Source organism: Corvus cornix, unplaced genomic scaffold, assembly GCF_000738735.6.
Source record: "Corvus cornix cornix isolate S_Up_H32 unplaced genomic scaffold, ASM73873v5 scaffold17, whole genome shotgun sequence".
NCBI lineage: Eukaryota > Metazoa > Chordata > Aves > Passeriformes > Corvidae > Corvus > Corvus cornix.
Genome location: NW_024108685.1, coordinates 14,203 through 37,177, shown reverse-complemented (window position 1 = coordinate 37,177; position 22,975 = coordinate 14,203). Strand labels below are relative to the sequence as shown.

Below are 22,975 nucleotides of genomic sequence, written 5' to 3'. Positions count from 1 at the left end.
TAAAAGTAACTTTATTCGTGGGACAAAGGGAGAGGCCACGGGGCATTTCCCGTGGGGTCTGTCCAAGTGTTGGAGGACGCAGCCTCCTTTTTATGCCGATTTGCCCGGCCGCATCTCCGTGTCCCTTTCCCCAGTGGCTGAGGTCCTTGGAAGGTACAGACTTCCCGATCCGCCTGCTGCATGTGCCCCTTAATGTGCACCCCCACTTTGTATAACATCCGATATTCATGGCTCTGTGAAGTCTTTGTTCTTCTTCGGGAAGTTCAGGAATTTAGCAGGACCTTGGCTGAGCAGCAGTTCGTGTCAATTAGTAACATTTTCTAAAACTGATCGTTTTATGTTTTCTTCCATAACTTCCTTATCTCCGAGTCCCTGGCCCTATCTCCAATGGGATTCACACCATCTGTTTGTAAAGACACGTTCATTTTCTTCCCTTTTAATCCCCCCACTTCTTATTTTCTCAGTACTTCTCTTTACAAACTTTAAAAATGCCTTAATCTGTTCTTCCTGGGCCTTCTTTGGTTTTGGGATTATTCTCAGTGACCTCATTCTGTGTCCTTCTGTAGCCGTTTCTGGGTCAGGAGGCCTGGCTGCCACCTGCATGCCCTTGATCCCCTGCTGAATGAGCTGCCCTGAGCAAGGTGTGGTGCATGGTAAAAAGATGAGAGTTGCTGCAGCACCTGAGAGGAGAAACAGCATTCGTTTAACCCATGGTCTGCCAGGGAGCCATGAAAACGTGTTCCATTCCCATCCTTTCCACGGTTGGAGCAGTACATGAGCTGCTTTCTTATTTCCTTTGTTCTCTGTTTCACCACTTTTCCTTGGCCTTCTCTTTGCCAAGAGCACTTTGAGTCATTTAGTTTTCCACAACCTCCTGGTCCTTCTGCTGGAAGAGAATCTGATGCCATCCCAGGGTGAAATGTGGCGTTGCTCATGGGAGTGGATTGGTGGGTGAGAAGGTCAGGAGCTGGAGCTGTGTGCTTGGTTATGATTTGGAGGACAGCTTGTAATCTAATGATGCATTGAAATGATCAGTGGGTTCTCTGGCACCTGGTATGAATTTGTTCGGGTTCCCAGGGGCTGCTCCATGGTGTTGTAGGATTTGTTCTGGTGGCCATTCATCTTTTTCCCGTTTTTGGGCGCTCCCTCCAGCCAAGGATGCATCAATTGACCGCTTTTCTCGGATTAAATCATCACATCCTTGGATTCCCAAGTGATTTTGCTGAACTTGTGGCAGCAAAAGCAGTCCAGTGGTCAAACCCACCCTGTATAACACAGACAGTGCCAGCAGATATTGGAGTGGGGAGAGGGATGATTCCCCCCCGCTTTTGTGAGTGAAGTTCTCCCAACATTCTCCGTTTGCTGTTTTCCTTTGCAGCTTCAGGGATTTCTGTTGCAGAGTCAGAGATGCTCAGTGTGGGCTCTGCCTTTAGCGATGCAAATTCCGTCTGTGCAGGGAGGCAGAGCTTGGGGTGAGGGGCAGAGGGAATCAGCCCAATTCCTGTGGCAGGCAAGGAGAGCCTGGGACATTGTGCACACTTCCCCCAGCAGAGTTAATTTGCATTTCTAAAGCTCCTCTGCTGGCTGCCTGGAAGGAAGCTTCTCTTCCAAGGCAGCCATCAGGTGACTCACAAGAGGCCCCCTCAAAAGTGGCTTTTTTTCCCCCCTTGTTTTTTTTTAGTATTTTTTAACTGTTTATGAGGAAAAGGGTCAGTTTTAAAGCTCTTTCAGTTTAGCAAAATGTAACCTAAACGTGAACATCGAAAAACCCATTCGAAATTCTGCCATCACTAACAGCCACGCACACACACACACAAAAATGCCCCAAAGCAATAAAGATTTTTGCTACTTCTCCTCGGACTAAAAATTGACTCTCACACCTTTGGCCCAAACCCAACTGACAATACCAAATTAGGATTATTAGGAAAAAACATTCTAATGGTGTCATCTTGTCACAGAAACTGCAGGAAGAACAAAAACTCTCCAACGACCTTTTTAGTGTTAGAGGATCAAGGCATTACTTTATTCTGGCCAGGATGTGCAACAGAAATCATTTCATGCACACAGAGCCCGGGTGTGCAGAGAAAATCATTCCATGGCACACGAGTTTTACTCAGATTTTTCCTCAACTTTATGCAGTCTAAACCCATAGAAATCCGTAGGTTTAATGTTCATTGGTTCCAAGTTGGGTAGTTCTTAGTATTTGGTTTCCTATTGGCCCCGGATTGCTTGGCCTCTGATGTTAATTAGGTGCACACTCCTTGATTTCCTTCTCAGCCTTTTCCAGAGCAGGGGTCTCCAGCTGTGCCGGGGGCAGTGTCTGGGGTAGCTGTTCCTTGATGTTTGCTGATGGGCGTTGATGTTTTGTTGATGGGCGTTATCTTTTGGGTATCTTTTGGGCTATTCCCAGTCTGTTGAGATGTTAAGCTCATCTCTGCTGAGTGGTGTAACATCCCTTAAAGTCCCAAGGCAGGGTCTGTGCCAGCCGAGCTTCCTGTGGAAGAGATTTCACAAGAGACAGGATTGTGGCCACAGACTGCTTGAAACAGACATCCCTGATCTCCACCCCCCAGTAGGTCGGGAATTCCCAGGGTGAGGAATTGAAAACCTCAATTCCAGGGGAGATAATTGAATATCTGCCCTGGGTCTGGCTCTTCTTCTTGCCAAAGCCAATGGCAGCAGCCGTACCCGTGGCATCTTGGTTTCTCTCAGCAGCTTCAGAAGGTGTTTCTTTATTTCCCCATTCATTCTTTCCACCCGACCTGAACTCTGGGGGTGCCAGGGCGTTTGGAGGTGCCACTGTGTTCCTAAAGCAGCCAGAACGGCCTGAAGGATCTTTCCTGTAAAATGAGTTCCCCTGTCTGAGTCTATTGTCTGGGAGGGCCAGGGCAGGAGGCTCAGTTAATCTGCTTTTGAAGCCTTGAAAATTGTGCTTTCCTTCTGGTGTCCATGATGGGGTTTCTTGGCTGGCAGGAGAGGAGTGTTCTCCAGTGACCCAAACAAGATCGATGAAAGAAAATCCTGATCCTTCCACATCCCGCAGCCTCCTGGGGGCCGGGGGCCACTGCCGGCCCTGCCCGGGGGTGTTGGGGTCAGGCAGTGCCCGGCGCTGAGCCCCGGCTGCCCCACAGCCCCGGCCCGGCCCCGCAGCTCCCCACAGGCCCCCAGCCCGTGCTGCCCTGTCCTGCTGCTCCCCACCACAGAGAAACACCCTGAAATCCTGAACTTCTTTTTTCCTGTCCTGGAAAGCAGGGATACAAAGGAGGTGGAGCTGGCCCTGAGGATAAGAGGGTTTTGGCCCTTTTGGAGGATAAGATTGGGAAGGTGCTGGAAAACATAGCAATTCTCACTATTTTTCTCTTCCTCCTCTTTTCCATCTTCCTTTTCCTTTCTTACCACATAGATTCCTCCTGCTGCTGTTTGCCTTAACCATATTCCTGCACACTCCCTTCAACCAATCCTTTCCCAGCACACCAACACCATCCGTCCCCTGTTGCTGAGACCCCTTCTCGACTTCCCTTTTTACCCCTGCTGGGTGTCCATGTCCTTAATTAGCTCTGGGAGAATGTGCAAACTGCCTCAACATTGTCCCCTTTTGTATAGGACACGATGTCCATGGTTGTGTTCAGGCTTTGTTGTTGTTCTGGAAGTTGAGGAATTGAGCAGGAGCTTGGCTGAGCAGCAGTGTGTGTCAATCAGTACCATTTTGTGGAGCTGATGGTTTGTGGTGTCACTTGCTTGTGTCCAAGTCGGTGTGGCTGTGTCCGAGCAGATTGAGAGCATGTGTTTGTAGGGAGGCGTTGCTGTTGTTCCTTGGCTGGGGGTGCCCGGTTTTCGGGCCATCCCCCCTGGAGCAGGGTGTCCCCCCTTGGTGCAGGCGCGGCCCTCAGGCAGCGCTCAGCCAATCAGAAGGCGCGGCGCTGGTGAGTCAGCAGTTGCCAGGCAGAGCCGCAGCGCCCGGCGCTCCCCAGCTGGAGCCCCCGTGTGGCCCGGCCTTGGCGCCCCCCGCGAGGGGAATTTGGGGAGGTGGGAGGGGGGGAGCGCCAAGGCCGGGCCGGCCCGTGCTGTGCTGGCAGAAGTGGCTGCGGCGGGGGCCGAGTGCGGGCAGGAGCGGCCGAGAGCCCAGCGCTGCCGCAGCCCGAGCTGCCGCAGCTGCATCCCTGCTGGTGCTGTGGGATGCGAGAGCTCTGGGGGGCAGAGCGAGCCAGGGGTGGGTGCTGGGCCTGGGGGGAGGAGGAGAAAGGCTGGAGGAGCAGGGCTGGAGAGCAGAATGGTGAAAGGATGGACGTGGGAGCAGCAGGTGGGATTCTGCAGGAGAAGGAGTAGTGTGAGGAAGAGGAGTGTGAGGAAGAGTAGGGATACAGGAGGAGGAGGAGGAGGAGCAGGAAGAGGAGGCACCGCAAGGTTCCAGCACTCGCTGTATCTGCAGCCTCCCCCCAGCCCCAGGAGCGTTGCCCCCCCATCCAGCAGGTGATCAGGGAGGGGGATCCACGATTTTCCCGGGGGTGAATCTTGGTGTTTCTGAGGTTTCTTGGGCTCCATGTTGGTGCTTTGGTTTTTTTGTGGGGGCTGAATGTTTATATTTTGGAGCAGGTTTTGTCTGAATCTTGGTGTTTTGGAGGTTTTTACAGACACAAGATGCCCGGTGATGGACTTGGGCAGGAGGAACCCCCAGCCCAAGGCGCTCACCCCTTGTTTCTCCCCCCAAACCAGGATTTGTCATTCCCAAGGCGTGGCTGGATGGAGGAGGAGGAAAAGCCCCGGAGATGCCGCACGAGGAGGGCTGCAAACGCAGCCCAGAGAGATCCAAGGAGGAAAGAGCCCCCCTGTGCCAGGAAGGCAGCCGGAGATCCAGGGGGAGCTCGGAGCTGGGGGAGAAGCCTCAGGGTGGGGAGAAGCCCCACAAGTGCTTGGAATGTGGGAAGGGCTTCAGGTGGAGCTCCAGCCTGATCCGGCACCAGAGGATCCACAATGGTGAGAAGCCCTACGAGTGTGGGGAATGTGGGAAGAGCTTCAGCCGGAACTGCACCCTGAGGGAACACCAGCGCACCCACACCGGGGAGAGGCCCTACGAGTGTGAGGAATGTGGTAAGCGCTTCAGCCAGAGCTCCAGCCTGAGGGATCACCAGAGGATCCACACTGGGGAACGGCCCTATGAGTGTGGGGAATGTGGGAAGAGCTTCAGCCATGTTTCCAGCCTGATCCAGCACCAGAGGATCCACACTGGGAAAAAGCCCTATGAGTGTGGGGAATGTGGGAAGAGCTTCTGCCAGAGCTCTAACCTGATCCAGCACGAGAGGATCCACACTGGGGAAAGGCCCTATGAGTGTGGGGAATGTGGGAAGGGCTTCACCAACAGCTCCCAGCTGATCCAGCACCAGGTGGTTCACACCGGGGAACGGCCCTATGGCTGTAGTGAATGTGGGAAGAGTTTCTGGCGGAGCTCCATCCTGAGGGAACACCTGCGCACCCACACCGGGGAACAGCCCTTTGAGTGTTCTGAGTGTGGGAAGAGGTTTCGGAGGAGGTCTGATCTCCTTGTACATCATCGCATTCACACGGATGAGAGGCCTTTCCGCTGCCCCGACTGCGGGATGGGCTTCAAACGCAGCTCCCACCTCACCATCCACCGGCGCATCCACACCGGTGAGAGGCCCTATGAGTGTTCTGAGTGTGGGAAGAGCTTCTCTGTGAGGTTTAATTTAACCCAACACCAACGGAGGCACCGCTAAGGGAAGCCCTGCGAGTGCCCCGAGTGCGGGAAGAGCTTCGTGCGCTGCTCCAGCTCCATCCCCCGTGGGAGGATCGGCGTTGGATGATCCCCAGTGACCCCCGTGGGGCAGAGCCCTGGTGACCCCCGTTCCGGGTGATCCGCGCTGGGTGGGGGGAAGGTGTTGGAGAGATTTCTTTGCCTTCTCCTTGTGCTGCTGGGATTTGGTTGGGAATAAATTCCCTCCGTGTGCCCAGGCTGGGTCTGGTGTGCCCGTGCCAGTTGAAAGGGTTCAAATCATTGTACCTGTGCAAGTATAAGGTACAGGGTAAAAGTTAGCAAATATTGGCCACAAGCTTAAGGCACAGAATGTAACTTGGCAAGAAATGGGGAACAAAAGTTGCAGAAATGAGAAACAAACTTGCTGAGACCTGAGTGAGAAACTGCTGAAGCAGCCAACAAGAGACTGCTCCTGCCTAGGAAAGAAAGGTGCAAAGTGCAAAGCGAGGAAGACTGTGGCACCTGGGGAGGTGATGGGGGTTGGAGGACATTTTATTACGTCCTGAAGTAGGAGCCCATTTCCACTCCCCTTCATCCCCAGTCTCCTCCCTCAGCCTGATGGTGAGAAGGCAGGGAGTGCTCTGACTGCTGGGGGGCTTCTCTCAGGGATGGAAGGGGTGAAACTCCACCATTCTATTTCCCTTTCTCTAATGCTCCTTAGTCTTTGCCCACTTCCTCCTTAAGCTCGGCCACCAGGGAAAGGAGTCGTTTCACTGCTCCACACCTCAGGCAGGTGTCTTTGACAGCATCCCCTGGTGCTACTGCCAGGCTCAAACACTCCTCACAAGGAAGGGGGCTGGACAGACGCGTCCTTACTGGAGGTTCTGTTTGCCTGGGTACTCTTTAGGCTGAGCTTTTGATCGTGTAGGACCATTGCTGAAAAAACCCCAACCAACAAATCTCAACACAAAAACAAACTACAAACCCCACGGGGCAGGAGAACACCCGCAGCCCTGCCCTCGGAGACTGCCACAGCTCTATTTACCCGCTCCTGTTCCCCGCGCGCCCCAGAGCCCTTTTTGAATCCGACTGCCGCTGGCCGGAGGAAACCCCACCCTATGTGGGGGTGTCACCCCCTTTGCTCTGCCCACAGAACTCCTGAACCGCCAGCGGCCACAGCCCCTCCCCGTGGCCTCAGGTCCGGCCGGGACCCCAAGGTCTGTCCCCACACTGATTTTGGGGGGTCATGTGTCCACCCCAGCCCTGCTGTCACTCTGCCCCTGCCTGGCTGCTCCCAGTGTTCTCAATAAAGCTTCCCAGTTTGCCCTGGTCCTGTTTATTGGGGAGTGGTGGGGAGCTATTTGGGGGGCTGAGACAGGGGGCGGGCAAAACCCAGGGATGGATTGCGAATAGGGACCCTTGTGTGTCTCTCCTGTGTCACTCTACAAATCCCAAGGTAGCACCCAACGAACCCCAAGAGGTGCACCAGGAACCCCCTAAGAGGACGGAGTGGGAGAAAGGATGGAGAGAAGCAGGCAGGATTAGGATGGAGGAGGAGCAGGACCCTTCTCAGCTCAATTTGGGGTTCCAATCCCTCCTTTCCCTCAATTCAGACAGCTCCTGGCAGCTTTTTTCTGGGAGGAATCCCTGAGTTTTGGTGGTTTTGGGTGCGGTTTTGGGGTGCAGTTTTGGAGGTGGACAGCTCTGTCTGGCCCTCCCCTCTTTCTTGTGGCCTCTCAGCTGCCCCCAACACCCTGGGGTGCTGGGATTTCCTTCCTGGGGACAAGGACCTTCATTCCCTTCCAGGAGCCCAATGCTGGCTGGGGTCCAGCTCAGGGGGTCCTTGAGCAGCTGCCCCAGAACTTCTGCCAGGGTCTCCCAGCGCAGCCGGAGCCGCTCGGCCTGGGGGCCCCAAAGCCCTCAGCAAGCCCCAAATCCCTCCCAGGAACCCTCAACTCCCTCAAACCCAGCATCCCCCACATCCCCTGCAAGTTCCCCCCATGGCACCGCCCATGGCCACGTCCTCGCATATCACTGGCCATGTCCCCCCATGTCCCCACCCATATCATTGTTCCCTACGTCTGCATCCACGTCCGTGTGTTCCTCACTCTCCGTGTCTATGTCCTACCATGTCTGTGTCTCTCCGTGTCCCATGGCTGTGTGTCCCCATGTCCCCACCTGTGTCTCAGTTCAATTTCTTTATTTTTGTAGCTTTGTCAAGGCAAACATAAAAGCCACACTAGTCGTAGTCCATAGTCAAGAAAGGTAAAAAGATTTTTTATTTTCTCTACTGCTATTTTTATACCTCTTCACAATGGCTGTGGCCTAATTTAAGATTGGCTGCTTAGCAAACAATGACAGGGCTGTCTAACAATGACCATTCCGGCAGTAAAGCAATCAGCTATACAAGCAAAAGTATAGTTGCTACGTTATCCGCAAGTGCTTCCTTGTACACTCTCAAAGTCCCATAACAAGAACATCCTCCCCTTGTGTCCAGAATTGATTATCTTCTTGGCCTTCTCTGTGGGTTTTACTAAAGCTGCAGAATTTCACTGTCATATTCTCACGGGTAAATTCTGACTGTTTTCAGGTCTGACTCTGTGAGATTGTCCGTCCGGCTGTCAATCTCCTCAGGTCCCCCTTTTTTTTGTATTACAAAGGCAGAGTTTATTGACTTTTGCAGGGCCCTTTGCAAAAAAGACAATAAACACGGCACAACGAGCAGGATGCAAAAAATAACCAATAGGATCAGGCATCCAATTTTAAGTAGATTTTTGATTTATTTTGCAATTTGCTAATTTCCAAACAAACAGTTGACTTTATCAAATTTTGATTTTTCACACAATTTTGACACACTTGTTTGCAATTCTTTAATGTGGGCATGAATAGTATTCGAAGGATCAGACAAATTCATACAACACATTCCATCGAAATCCTCACATCCATGTCCATGTGCTAGCAATAAAAAATCACTAGCAGCTCTCTTTTGCAGTGTAGTGTGCCTTACTGAACCACCATCTGTTAATAATCTGGCTAAAGCAAGCAAAGTGGCATTAGTCTGCCGAGCTAACCAACATCCTAACTTGCTTAACAGTCCCAGTGCTTTAGCAGATGCTATTTGTGGAGAAAGGAAGGAAACAGCCCCTCGAGTACCTGGCGGCGAAAATTTGGAGTTGTCATCGCAGTCAGGGACAAATGCATGGGTGCTGCGTTTTCCCCTCCGTGGTTTATGCTGTAAAATCATAGATGTGTCAGGATTAACAATGAGAGTCGTTCTAAGCTGCAAGGACCTCCCTTGATGTGTGACGGAATTGCAGCCCATGCTCGGTCTCCGCAAATAAAAAACACCCCTGGTGGCAAAGCCAGAGGAACAGTAGTAGAGTGTGAAATACGTGGTGAACTGTAGTTGCACCAGGCACTTTTATTTGCAAATATGGGTTGCTTAGGAGAAATATCCCATACCTCAGACTGATCAGATCCAGAGTAATTGAACTTAACACAAAGGTCCATTTTCACAGATCCTAAAAGCTCTATTTCTTGCAGCTCAAGAGTTGCAGGGGGAGGGTATGAAACCCACTGATCCCAAGCAGCAGCGTGATTGTTTGATTGTAACAGCTTGCTAACTGTCCTAGGCTTTGGCCAGGCACCTATTGGCAAGCCAACCAGGCAGGTAGGAAAAGGATTGTCAGGAGTAGTGGTGCTAAGCACAGAGTATCTTGCTCTGTCGCATTGGCCAGGGTAACCCACACATTGGTTCTTGGCTGACTGACAGGCCAAGCAGAAACAGCAGGCACTAAGCTCAGCAAAACTGACAAGTACCATATTGGCACCTGCATTTTTCTGTTACTCGTTGCCATTTGCACTCCAGTACATCCCAGTGCAAGCCAATACCCTTGATCACAGGGATAATCAGTGCAATACAGTCCTGCTTGGTCACCGGTGCTTGATGCGCTCTCTGGTCAGAGGTAGCTCGAACTACACTGCCAAGGTCATCAGCCTGTGTTGCTGTTACCCTCAGGATCTGGACGAACAGGTAGTGGCATGTTCTGCAAATCAGGATGCACACACCTTGCTAGCACCCACCGTGCTCCAGTACCTGTGGAAACACAAGTGTATCCACGCCCCCAAGTGACAAGGTCCCAGGGGTCTTCCCACTGGCTGGTGAGCAGATTCCTTACCCGTACTTTAGCTCGAGGCAAATGTGTTTCACTGGTGGACGGCAAGGAATAAAAATTATTTAAAATTGAGGGATTGTTTGAATGAGCCAGTATGGTCAAGTGATTGATGGTATATACAGCTTTCAAAAGTTTGGACTGTGAGGTTTCCCCTTGCATTCTCTCTTTTTGTTTTTCTAAAACAGTTTGAAGTGTGTGATGAGCATGTTCAACGACAGCCTGACCAGTGAAAGAATGAGGAATACCAAATTTGTGAGAGATGCCTTACAAACCTAAGAAATTCTTAAATTTCTGAGAGGCGTAGGCTGGCCCACTGTCAGTTTTCACACAGGCAGGTATGCCTAAAGCAGCAAAGGCTTGCTGCCAGTGCAAAATGACATCACGGGCCTTTTCTCCAGCATGAGCAGAAGCCCATATAACAGAGGAAAAGGTATCAAAGGATACATGTACATATTTAAAACAACCAGATTCTGCAATGTGTGTAACATCAGTCTGCCAAAGCTGTAGGGCCAAAAGACCATGGGGATTTACTCCTAAGGGCAAAGGTCCATTAAAGTTATGACAATCTGGGCAGGCACTAAAAATAGCACGAGCTTCTGTAGGTGTTAGTGAAAACTGTTGACACAATGTGCGTGCATTTAGAATAAAAAAGGTATGAGATGTTTTAGCCTGGGTGCTACAGTGGGGATTCTGTAACACGATGTATCAAACAAGGAGTCCCCTGGAAAAGAAATATATATGGACCGATTCTTGATAGATGTTTCAGAGATGTTTATTTCTCCAGCCGCATGGCCAGGATCTGCCGAGGAACTGCGGCAATCACGGGACCTGAGGGTCCTTGCCCACGCAGGGGAACACAAACCAACCAATGGGGAACGAGGCTGACCAGGGGCCAGGGAAACCCCGTGCCTCCCCCAGGGCTCCTCTCCCAGGGCTACATGGCAGGGGGGAGGGACCCTGACATTTCACCCGTTTATTTTTAACAAAAGAGATGTAAAACATAACATTGAAAACAACTGGATAAACATAACAAGGACAGTTTTAAAACAAAATAAGCCACCCTCCTGAGTCTTTAAATGTCCCAACAGATTCTCTGAACATCTTAAGGATGACAGAAGGGAGACAGAACTCTCTGAGCATGCTTTGTGGGGAAACTGATGCAGGAGAGGGTTTAATTTCTTCCCTCCCCCTTTTCATCCCCCACTCGGCATTGGAAAGGGATTTTTGGGGAAACAATTGGGGAAGGATATGGTTTTGTGAGGGAAACCATGGGTGGAAAAATGGATTGGGAATACAGTGGAGGTAATAGGATATAGGATAAAACGGAAAGGTGAGATTAGGAAAAAGAGACTCTGGGGGGGCTCATAATGGGGATACTGCCTAAAATGACTACGATTTTTATATACTGCCTTTTACAGAAATACTATCATGCATAGTGACCTCCGCCGCCTGCAAGCCTTTTCTACCTTGTACAATTTTGAATTCCACCACCTCTCCATCTCCCAAGCTTGGGATGTACTTTTCAGGGTTATTCTTTTTAATAGCAGTTCTATGAACGAATATGTCTTGCTGGTTGTCACATCTCGTTTTAAACCGTAATTTTAACATTATACCATTTTACTATTCCTAAAACCTTAGCTACGGTGATCTTTTCCTTTTTCCGAGTGGCTGCTGTTTTCTGTCTCGCTGCGTTCTTGCTTTCGCTTGCTCCCATGTTGGAATTGCCAGGGCTGCTGGTGCTGCTGGGGCCGCCAGAGCTGCTGGTGCCTGCGCGCTCTTCCCGGGGTTGCATTCGGGGCCGCACAGGCCAGGCCGGGCCGCACTGCTCCATTCTCCGTGTGTCGCCTCCTCTGGTCGCAGCTTTGCTGCCGCTGCCAGGCATTGCACCCACGTCTCGGCCAGGCCCCTGAGCGATGACCCCCGCGCCCTGCTCCAGCACGCATTTTGGCTGGGCGCGGCTCCGCTCCACCCGCTGCTAGCCACCGCCCACGCGCCACCCCTCTCAGTTGGGTGTTCACAGGGCTCACTCCACCACGCGCTGCGCGGACCGGGGTGGGCACTGCTGGGTCACACCACTCCTGCCGTGCCTCGCTGCCGCACCGACACTGCAGCTCGCATCACTCTGCCTGCGTGCGGGAGCTGCCTCAACTGCTGCTAGGAGAGGGCTCGGTCCACGTGGCCTGGGTCACACGGTCCCTGAGCCAGTACACAGCTGACATTGCTCAACAGTCTCTGTCATTAAATAATATTCACGAAAATATTCTTCCGTCAGCATATATTTTGACTCAAAAATTAACTGTGTCCAAACAGTCTTCCAAAAGTCTTTGGTAAGAATTAAATCCCAAGAAACATAGAAAAACCATGAAAGGAAATGTTTCAGTTGCTTTTGACCTTAAATTAAGCTAAAATTTACAAATTGTTGTTCAAGAATCTTTTTAAGATAAATGTCCATATGCGGCTCTGAAAGCCAAGAGTCTTCCCCACAGTTCCTCCATAGTTTAGATATGGAACAGCAAAACAAAACCAAGAAGAGGAATCCAAAGTTTCTTTACTCACACATCAGTTGCTTAGGGATCGGGGATGGTTCTGCTCGCAATTCACCACCATTTGATACAGTGGGGATTCTGTAACACGATGTATCAAACAAGGAGTCCCCTGGAAAAGAAATATATATGGACCAATTCTTGATAGATGTTTCAGAGATGTTTATTTCTCCAGCCGCATGGCCGGGATCTGCCGAGGAACTGTTACAATCACGGGACCTGAGGGTCCTTGCCCACGCAGGGAAACACAAAACAACCAGTGGGGAACAAGGCTGACCAGGGGTGAGGGAAACCCCGTGCCTCCCCCCAGGGCCCCTCTCCCAGGGCTACATGGCAGGGGGGAAGGGACCCTGACACCTGGGCTAGTTTATCTGGCTGAGGAGCTGCCCGAACAGGATTAGCTAATGCATCAGCATGGGCATTACATTCTGCGAGAAATCCTGATAGGTTTGTATGGCTTCTAATAAGGAAAACATAAAAAGGATAAATGCGTTGCAAAACAGCTGTCCATAAAGCCTTTAGCGAAAGTGTCTCGGTTTGAAAGACAGGTGTCTGCCAAGGAAGGCAGGAACCTCCCTTGGAATGGAAGAAGGAAAAATTGCAACCCCCTTCCCTCCGAGTTATTATAAATTTGAAATCAAGGGGCTTTTAGGCAAAGATATGGGAAATAGAATAACAGTTCTTTACTATTATATATCTATATGTGTATAACACGTCAAACAAACAACAATAACTATGCAGTAACAGCAAACAATCACAAACCCAGTCCCAGCCTTCTCGGCTGTCAGGCCCTTTCCCCTCGGGTGCAGTTCCGCTCGCAGCCGGCAGGGGCGCTGGCGGCTCCCGGTGAGCAGGGCAGGTGCGATGGTTCCCCCGCGGCTTGCAGGGGGCGCTCCGGAGCAAGGGATGGGACGGGACAAAAAAGCTTCACAAACCCCTGGGCAGCTGATCCCAGTGTCCAGCTGGACCCTCGGGAACAGCAGGCTGGAACAGCAGGGACGAGCACAAATCCTGGGTGGCAGATGAGATGTATTGAACTCCAGAGCTGCAGTGGGAACCCCCCCAGAAGTCTGGGCAGGCAGGGCGTGCAGGGCTACAGAGTAGCGAAGGCTTCGAAGAAACTGCAGGGGCAGGGCGGCCGCAGCCTGGCTCCCAGCAGGGCAGGGAAGGCGGGCTTGGGATTCCAGGGTTTCTCCAGTAGAAGGAAAGCAGCCGAAGAAGCAGCCTCTCTCTCCATCCAAACACCTGGAACTGACTGCCCACAAACCTAGGTGGAAGAGATGCACCCCTCCCACTGTGGCCAGGCCCTTTGTTTTTCTTAAGTAGTAATTTGTCGCCCTGGCAACATGTATGGGGGAAATTCCTTTAAGAGAAAAAGAAAACAGGAAGAGAACTAAAACCCCAACATTATCCACCCTGAATTTTTCTCATACTAACATGTTACATGAAACTTAACCCTTTTAACCATACATGTACATGCATCACCCAAATTATATACATATATACATGCAGATACTGATACAAGTACAGAGCCATGGGTAGTTCACCCTAAAACAAGGTCCCCTTGAGGTATGCATCGGGTCTCTCCATCCCTTTGCATCACCCACCAGGTGCAACCTGGTCCCTGAGCAAAAACAACCCCACAGATGGGTTTGTCTTTGCTCGAGGCAGAATTAACCCAGTTTTTCCAAGCATACCTCTCACGTGCACCACTGGAACCTTATCCCGTATGTTGTTTGTAGGGGCTTGGATTGGGCAGGGCCTGCTCGGCTGGTGGAGCCTCAGGTGTTAATGAACCAGGTGCCTCTTGCTAAATGCACCTTCCAGTTTTTGAAAGTCTCCCCACCCAGTGCCTTCAAGGTGGTTTTAAGCAGTCCATTACACTGCTCAACCTTCCCAGCTGCTGGTGCATGGTAAGGGATGTGGTACACCCACTCAATGCCATGTTCTCTAGCCCAGGTGTTTATAAGGCTGCTCTTGAAATGAGTCCCATTATCAGACTCGATTCTCTCAGGGGTACCATGCCTCCAAAGGACTTGTTTTTCAAGGCCCAGGATGGTGTTCTGGGCAGTAGCGTGAGGCACAGGGTAGGTCTCCAGCCATCCAGTGGTGGCTTCTACCATTGTGAGCACATAGCACTTGCCTTGGCGGGTTTGAGGCAAGTGTGATGTAATCAATCTGCCAGGCCTCCCCATACTTGTATTTGGACCATCGCCCACCATACCACAGGGGCTTCACTTGCTTGGCCTGCTTGCAGCGCATGTCTCACAATCATGGATCACCTGGGAGATACTGTCCATGGTTAGATCCACCCCTTGATCTCGTGCCCACTTACAGGTGGCATCTCTGCCCTGATGGCCTGAGGCATCATGGGCCCATCGAGCTAGGAGCAACTCTCCTTCATGTTGCCAATCCAAGTCTATCTGGGCCACCTCTATTTTCGCAGCCTGATCTACCTGTTTGTTGTTACGATGTTCTTCATTAGCCCGGTTCTTGGGGATGTGAGCGTCTACATGACGAACCTTCACGGATAGCTTCTCTACCCGAGTGGCAAAGCCTTTTCACTCCTCAGCAGCCCAGATTGGTTTTCCTCTGTGCTGCCAGTTTGCCTTCTTCCACCTTTCCAGCCAACCCCACAGAGCATTGGCTACCATCCATGAATCAGTGTAGAGGTAGAGCTTTGGCCACTTTTCTCTTTCAGCTATGTCCAGAGCTAACTGAACAGCTTTGAGTTCAGCAAATTGGCTCAATCCACCTTCTCCTTTGGTAGCTTGTGCAACTTGTCGTTTGGGGCTCCATACAGCGGCTTTCCATTTCCAGCCAGCGCCTACAATTCGGCAGGAACCATCAGTGAAGAGGGCGTATTGTCTTTCACTCTCTGGTAGCTCGTTATATGGTGGGGCTTCTTTGGCACGCATCACCTGCTCCTCTTCTTCTTGAGAAGATAACCTAAAAGTCTCACCTTCAGGCCAGTTCATAATTATTTCCAAGATCCCAGGGCGACTTGGGTATCCAATGCGGGCACGCTGCGTGATGACAGTGATCCATTTGCTCCAAGTAGCGTTGGTGGCGTGATGCATGGAAGGAACCTTTCTTATGAACATCCACCCCAGCACCGGTAGTCAGGGTGCCAGGAGGAGTTGTGCCTCTGTGCCGATTACTTCTGAGGCAGCTTGGACTCCTTCATAAGCTGCCAAGATTTCCTTCTCTGTGTAGTTGGCTTCAGACCCTCTGTAGCTTTGGCTCCAGAATCCCAGTGGTCAGCCCTGAGTCTCACCAGGCACCTTCTGCCAGAGGCTCCAGGACAGACCATTGCTCCTGGCTGCAGAGTAGAGCACGTTCTTCACCTCTGGCCCTGTCCCAACCGGCCCCCAGAGCTACTGCTTGATCTGCGGCAAAAGGCTTGCCTGCTGTTCTGGGCCCCAGTGGAAAAATCGTTCTTCTTTCGGGTGACCAGGTAGAAAGGGCTCACGATCTGGCTGTACTCAGGAATGTGCATCCTCCAAAAAAGGAGGATACGTGTTGGATGATCCCCAGTGACCCCCGTTGGGCAGAGCCTTGGTGATCCATGGTCCTGGTGATCCGTGTTGTGAAGACACCTGGCTGGGGTCTCCACATCTTCCTGGCTCCCCGTGGGCACCTGGATGAACCCAGGGGCAGGAACATCCCTCGGGATGCAGACCGACATTGGGAATTCATTGGGGAGAGCAGATTTGTTGAATATTGACCCCCAAAAATCTTTTCCATTCAATCCTATCTTCTGGTGACATCCAGGAATACTGGACTGTCTTGGAGGTCTTTTCCAACCTCAGTGATTCCATGATTCTGATTTTCTCTGGCCCAAGGGCATCTTCCACAACAAAATGGACTGGATCAAAGATCAAGATTCTGGAGACAGTGGGGTGGAAACCCCCTCAAAAAAGCTTCTTCACTCCAACCCAAGCACGAGGATCCCCAGCTGGCACTGACACGGAACTCCTTTTCTTTTGGTTTTCTTTTCATTTCTCTTCATCCCTTCAATACACTTGAAACTGGGGAAAAAATAAAGACATTGAACCAAGAGATGGGTGGGGACATGAGGGATATGACATGGATGGAAACATGATGGGGACACAGCCATGGGTGAGGACACAGTGGGACAGGGCCAGCGACACATGGGGACATGGCCATGGCCAGTGCCATGGGGGGAACTTGCAGGGGATGTGGGGGGATGCTGGGTTTGAGGGAGTTGAGGGTTCCTGGGAGGGACTTGGGGCTTGCTGAGGGCTTTGGGGACCCCAGGCCGAGCAGCTCCAGCTGCGCTGGGAGACCCTGGTGGAGGTTCTGGGGCAGCTGCTCAAGGACCCCGAGCTGGACCCTCAGCCAGCATTGGGCTCCTGGAAGGGAATGAAGGTCCTTGTCGCCAGGAAGGAAATCCCAGCACCCCCAGGGTGTCAGGGGCAGCTGAGAAGCCACAAGAGGGAGGGGAGGGCCAGACAGAGCTGTCCACCTCCAAAACTGCACCCCAAAACCACCAAAACTCAGGGATTCCTCCCAGAAAAAACTGCCAGGAGATGCCTGAACTGAGGGCAAGGAAGGATGGGACCCCCAAGCTGAGTTGGGAGGGGTCCCACTCCTCATACTCTTCATCCTGCCTGCTTCTCCTCTCCGGCTGTTCTCCCGCTTCTTCCTCTTCGGGGGGTCCCAGCACCTCTTGGGGTTTGCTGGGTGTCGTCTTGGGGTTCAGGTGCCCCCCAAAACCCCCTCAGAGTGGGGTGACATGGGGGGGAAAACAGGGGTCCCCATTCCCGATCAAACGCCAGGTTCTGCCCCCCCCAATCTCAGCCCCCCCCAAGTCCCTCCCCACTGCTCCCCAAGAAACAGGACCAGGGCGAACTGGGAAGCTTTATTGGGAACACTGCCCTGGGCGGGGGCAGAGTGACAGCAGGGCTGGGGTGGACACATGACCCCCCCAAAATCAGTGTGGGGACAGACCTTGGGGTCCCGGCCGGACCTGAGGCCACGGGGAGGGGCTGTGGCCGCTGGCGGTTCAGGAGTTCTGTGGGCAGAGCAAAGGGGGTGACACCCCCACATAGGGTGAGGTTTCCTCCGGCCAGCGGCAGTCGGATTCAAAAAGGGCTCTGGGGAGCGCGGGGAACAGGAGCGGGTAAATAGAGCTGTGGCAGTCTCCGAGGGCACGGCTGCGGGTGTTCTCCTGCCCGTGGGGTTTGTAGTTTGTTTTTGTGTTGAGATTTGGTTGGTTGGGTTTTTTCAGCAATGGTCCTCACACGATCAAAAGCTCCAGCCACTAAAAGAGTACCCAGGCAAACAGAACCCTCCCAGAAGGACGCGTCTGTCCAGCCCCCTTCCTGTGAGGAGTGTTTGAGCCTGGCAGTAGCACCAGGGGACGCTGTCAAAGACACCTGCCTGAGGTGCGAACAGGTGAACGATCTCCTTTCCCTGGTGGCCGAGCTTAAGGAGGAAGTGGAAAGACTAAGGAGCATTAGAGAAAGGGAAATAGAATGGTGGAGTTTCACCCTTCCATCCCTGAGAGAAGCCCCCCAGCAGTCAGAGCACTCCCATGCTTCTCACCATCAGGCTGAGGGAGGAGACCTGGGGGATGAAGGGGAGTGGAAATGGGCTCCTACTCAGGGACGTAATAAAAATTCCTCCCAACCCCCATCACCTCCCCAGGTGCCACAGTCTTCCTCGCTTTGCACTTTTCACCTTTCTTTCCTAGGCAGGCGCAGTCTCTCGGCTGCTTCTGCAGTTTCTCTACTGGTCTCAGCAAGCTTTGTTCATCATTTCTGAGACTTTTGTTCCCCATTTCTTGCCAACTTACATTCTGTGCCTTAAGCTTGTGGCCAATATTTGCTAACTTTTACCCTGTACCTTATACTTGCACAGGTACAATGATTTGAACCCTTTCAACCGGCACGGGCACAACAGACCCAGCCTGGGCACAGGGAGGGAATTTATTACCAACCAAATCCCAGCAGCACAAGGAGAAGGCAAAGAAATCCAACACCTTCCCCCCACCCAGCGGGGATCACCCGGAACGGGGGTCACCAGGGCTCTGCCCAATGGGGGTCACTGGGAATCATCCAACGCCGATCCTCCCACGGGGGATGGAGCTGGAGCAGCGCACGAAGCTCTTCCCGCACTCGGGGCACTCGCAGGGCTTCCCTTAGCGGTGCCTCCGGTGGTGTTTGGTCAAGGTAGAGCTGCTGGAGAAGCTCTTCCCACACTCAGGACACTCGTAGGGCCTCTCCCCAGTGTGGATGCGCCGGTGCCTGACGAGGTGGGAGTTGCGGTTGAAGCCCTTCCCGCAGTCGGGGCAGCGGAAAGGCCTCTCATCCGTGTGAATGCGTTGATGTACAAGGAGATCAGAGCTGGTTTGAAACCTCTTCCCACACTCAGAACACTCGTAGGGCCGTTCCCCAGTGTGGATCCTCTGGTGCCGGATCAGGTCGGAGTTGTAGCTGAAGCCCTTCCCACACTCGGGACACTCACAGGGCCTCTCCCCGGTGTGGATCCTCTGGTGTTCCTTCAGGCTGGAGCTCCGGCTGAAGCTCTTCCCACATTCTGCACACTCATAGGGCTTTTCCCCAGTGTGGATCCTCTGGTGTTCCATCAGTTGGGAGCTCCGGCCGAAGCTCTTCCCACATTCCCCACACTCATAGGGCTTTTCCCCAGTGTGGATCCTCTGGTGTTCCATCAGGTGGGAGCTCCGGCCGAAGCTCTTCCCACATTCCCCACACTCATAGGGCCGTTCCCCAGTGTGGATCCTCTGGTGTTCCCTCAGATGGGATTTGTAGCTGAAGCCCTTCCCACATTCCAAGCACTTGTGGGGCTTCTCCCCACCCTGAGGCTTCTCCCCCACCTCCAAGCTCCCCCTGGATCTCGGGCTGCCTTCCCGGCACAGGGGGACTCTTTCCTCCTTGGATCTCTCTGGGCTGCGTTTGCAACCCCTCCTCCTGCGGCATCTCCGGGGCTTTTCCTCCTCCTCCATCCAGCCACGCCTTGGGAATGACAAATCCTGGTTTGGGGGGAGAAACAAGGGGTGAGTGCCTTGGGCTGGGGGTTCCTCCTGCCCAGGTCCATCTCTGGGAGTCTCCGGGGCTTTTGTGTCCATAAAAACCCCAAACCACCACGATTCAGCCCAAAAACCCTCCCAGCAGTTCCCCCTCTCTGATCTCTCCACTTTGGGGTCCTGGGACTCTCCTTTCCCTGGCCTCATCGGGGTCCCATGGCTCCTGGGGTTCCCCCTCTCCGGGGTCCCACTCAGGGATGATCCAGGGGGCTTTTGGGGTCCCAGGGGTCCCCTCTCCCCTTGTGGCTTCCAGTGATCCCAGGGGTCCAACCTTATCCAGGTTCACCCCCTCCCCAGGCTGCCAGGGGTCCCCCAGCTCTGGGATTGCCCCTCTCCCCTCACCCCACCCCGGGGCTCCCGGTGTTCCCCTCCACTACTCTCCCAGGGAGTCCTAAGGCCTATGCCCCCTCCCACCCAGGCACCGGCACGGAGCCCCCAAAATATCCCCCGAAGGGCCATTTGCGGCTCAGCTTTGGGGTCCCACAGGATCCAAACATCGCCCCCGCCCCAAAATGAAACCCTCCCAGGGACCCACAAAGAGATTTGGGGCTCCATTCTGGAAGCTGCGAGCTCCAAACACCCCCCAAGAGAAAACGCCTCTCGGGGACCCCCAAGACATTTGGGGCGAGCTCCCCCTCCCCGCTCACCTGCGGGATGCTCCCGGGGCCGCGGCGGACACAGCGGGCTCCGACCCCGCGCTTCCCCTGCTGCTTTTCCTCTTCCTGCTCCTCCTCTGCCTCTCTCCCTCCTCTTCCTCCCGCTCCTCCTCCCTCTTTCTTCCTGCTCCTCCTCCTTCCTAATCCCGCCTCCTTCTCCTCTTCTCTCCAGGCCCTTCTCCCGCTCCTTCCTCACCCCTCCTCCTCCTCCTCTTTCCCTTCTCATGCTCCCCCTGGGCCCAGCGCCCACCCTTGGCCCCCCTTTTCTGGACACGGTCGCATCCCACGGGAGGAGCCGAGATGTAGCCAGGGCAGGTCGGGCTGGGGCAGCACTGGGCTCTGGGCCCAGCCTGGGCACCCCCCATGCGCCCCCTCCCCAAATTCCCCTGGTGACTCAGGGGGGTCCTGGCACCTTTTGGGGTCCACAGCCCCGCGCCCTCTGACTGGCTGTAATTTCTTAGGGGGATCTTTTTCCCAAGTCTCCACCTGGACACTGATGACAACACACCAATGTGGTAAGAAAGAAAAACAACAACGGAAAAGAGGAGGAAGAGAAAAAAAGTGAGGACTGGGATGTTTTACAGCACCATCTTATCCTCAAAATTTGCCAGCTGATCCAGATCATTTGTATCCCCGCTTTCCAGGACAGGGAAACAAAGAAGTTCAGGATTTCAGAGGGTTTCTCTGTGGTGGGGAGCAGCAGGACAGGGCAGCACGGGCTGGGGGCCGGGCCGGGGCTGTGGGGCAGCCGGGGCTCAGCACCGGGCACTGCCTGACCCCAACACCCCCCGGGCAGGGCCGGCAGTGGCCCCGGCCCCAGGAGGCTGCGGGATGTGGAAGGATCAGGATTTTCTTTTATCGATCTTGTTTGGGTCACTGGAGAAACGAATGATTGTGCAGAAAGCTCAGCAGCTGTCAGAGGATGAGCACCCTATTGGGGTTTTAGGAGTTCTCCTAGTTTTTTTTCTGTTAAAGGAATTTTCCCCATACGTGTTGCTAGGGGGACAAATGGCAGGGTATTTAAGAAAAACAAAGAGCTAGCCGCTGGGGGTGGGGGTGCATACCGCTACTCTTTTTTTTCACCTGGGTGTGCGGTCAGTTCCGTCCCTGAACGCCAGATAAGGAGGCTGTTTTTCGTCAGCTGTTTTTTCTTCTGGGGAAAACCCCCAGGATCCCCAGCCGGCCTTCCCTGCCCCGCTGGGAGCTGGGCCATGGCCGCCCTGCCCAGCCGTTGTTTTGAGCCTTCGCTACGTTGTAGCCCTGCTCGACCTTGACTGCCCAGACCTCCGGGGGTTTCCCGTTCGGATACATCTCATCTGCCACCAGGGATTTGTGCTCATCCCTGCCGTTCCAGCCTGCCATTCCCAAGGGTCTGGCTGCCCAGGGGTTTGTGAAGCTTTTTTGCTCCATCCTGTCCTCTCTCTCGATCCACTCCGAATCTGAGACCTAAGGGGGGAAATTGTCAAGAAGTTCTTTCATTATTCAGGGAGTAAGTGGGAAAGAGGAGCAGATGTGTTTTATTCAACCACTATCAGTAGATATGGAAGATGGGTTCGAAATGTATCAATTTCTGTTTGCTCCTAATTGTGACTGTAATTGACTGGGAAGGGATTTGGTGGCTGAAGTGGAAATACAAATTCATATTGTAAAAGGAGATACAGAGGCTAATGCTGCTGTACTTTTGTGTCAAATACCTGGGAAGGCCTCTGCTGAAGGGAACCCAGAAGTGTGGGCAGCCCCAGGGAAATAGGGAAAATTAGATATGGAGCCTCTCCAAATTCCTCTGAAGCATCCAGGACAAGTGGTGTCTAAAAGCAATACCCTGTTCCAAGGGAGGCAAGGAAGGGGTTACAGCCTCTTACTGAGGCCCTGCTAAAGGCAGCGCTTCTGGAGCCAGGCATCTCTCCCTACAACACTCCTCTCCTGCCAGCCAAGAAACCCCATCATGGACACCAGAAGGAAAGCACAATTTTCAAGGCTTCAAAAGCAGATTAACTGAGCCTCCTGCCCTGGCCCACCCAGACAGGGAAAACAATTTGAATTGCATGTGGATGTTAAACAGGGCCATGCCAAAGGAATTCCTGGGCTCAAATGTTTAAGCCAGTGGCCAGAGAGTGGCCTCATTGTCTGCAGAATTGTGCAGCCCGGGATTTAATGGGAACTGAGGCCTGAAAACTGACAGCAGCACAATCTCTGATTGTTCCAGCCTGGCATCAAGTAAAGCTTTGTTAACCAAAGGAGCCTCTAAATGGATGAGCAGTGCTCGGTTCTTACAGAATGAAACTTGTTGGATGGAACAGGAGGATTCAGGTTGAAGACAGGGGAACCCCAGCCTCCTGTTTGAACGGCCCTGCACAGGGGGCTGGCAAGAAACCCATGGCTGCAGTCAAGTGACAGAGCTCCAGACCCGGGCTAGGAGTGATTTACCAGACATTCCCTGGCTTGAGGGAGAAAATGTGTTTAGGGATGGCTCTTCAAGGGCAGCAGAAGGGAAAAGAGTGACAAGACACGCTGCTCTGAAGGAAAGGGAATGAGACAAAGCGCAGCTCAGCGCCCGCATGCTCAGCTCAAAGGCCGAGCTGGGGGTGCTTGGAAGAGCCTGGCACTGAAATGCCCTGAGCAGGAAGGCTTCAATATCTTCTGCTAACAGCATGGCAGCTCACAGCGGGGCAGAAGCATTTCCAACTGCTTCAGCAATCCCTGCATCAGTTCTTAAGGCATGTTTGGAACAAACAATTCCAAGATATGGATTGTGGAAGCAACAGACTCAGACAGTGGAAACTCATTCTACAGGAAAGACCCTTCAGGGCGTTCTGGCT

The 22,975-nt window shown here is 53.0% G+C and overlaps 2 protein-coding genes and 1 pseudogene across 2 annotated transcripts in view; 2 read left to right on the top strand and 1 right to left on the bottom strand.

Annotated features, from left to right (window-relative positions):
• The first annotated feature begins 870 nt into the window (after positions 1–870).
• Positions 871–6,080, top strand: LOC120412177 (annotated as a pseudogene).
• Positions 887–22,975, top strand: part of LOC120412181 (zinc finger protein 391-like) — a 30,865-nt gene continuing 8,776 nt past the window's right edge. Inside the window, exon 1 of the mRNA XM_039572515.1 lies at positions 887–959. The gene's annotated coding sequence lies outside the window, so the exon portion shown is untranslated. The remainder of the gene's footprint in view (positions 960–22,975) is intronic.
• LOC120412180 (zinc finger protein 239-like) lies at positions 17,299–20,265 on the bottom strand. The gene is given in 2 exon segments (XM_039572514.1): positions 17,299–19,446; positions 20,148–20,265. A coding segment is annotated over 1 exon segment (912 nt). The 5' UTR covers positions 19,420–19,446; positions 20,148–20,265; the 3' UTR covers positions 17,299–18,507.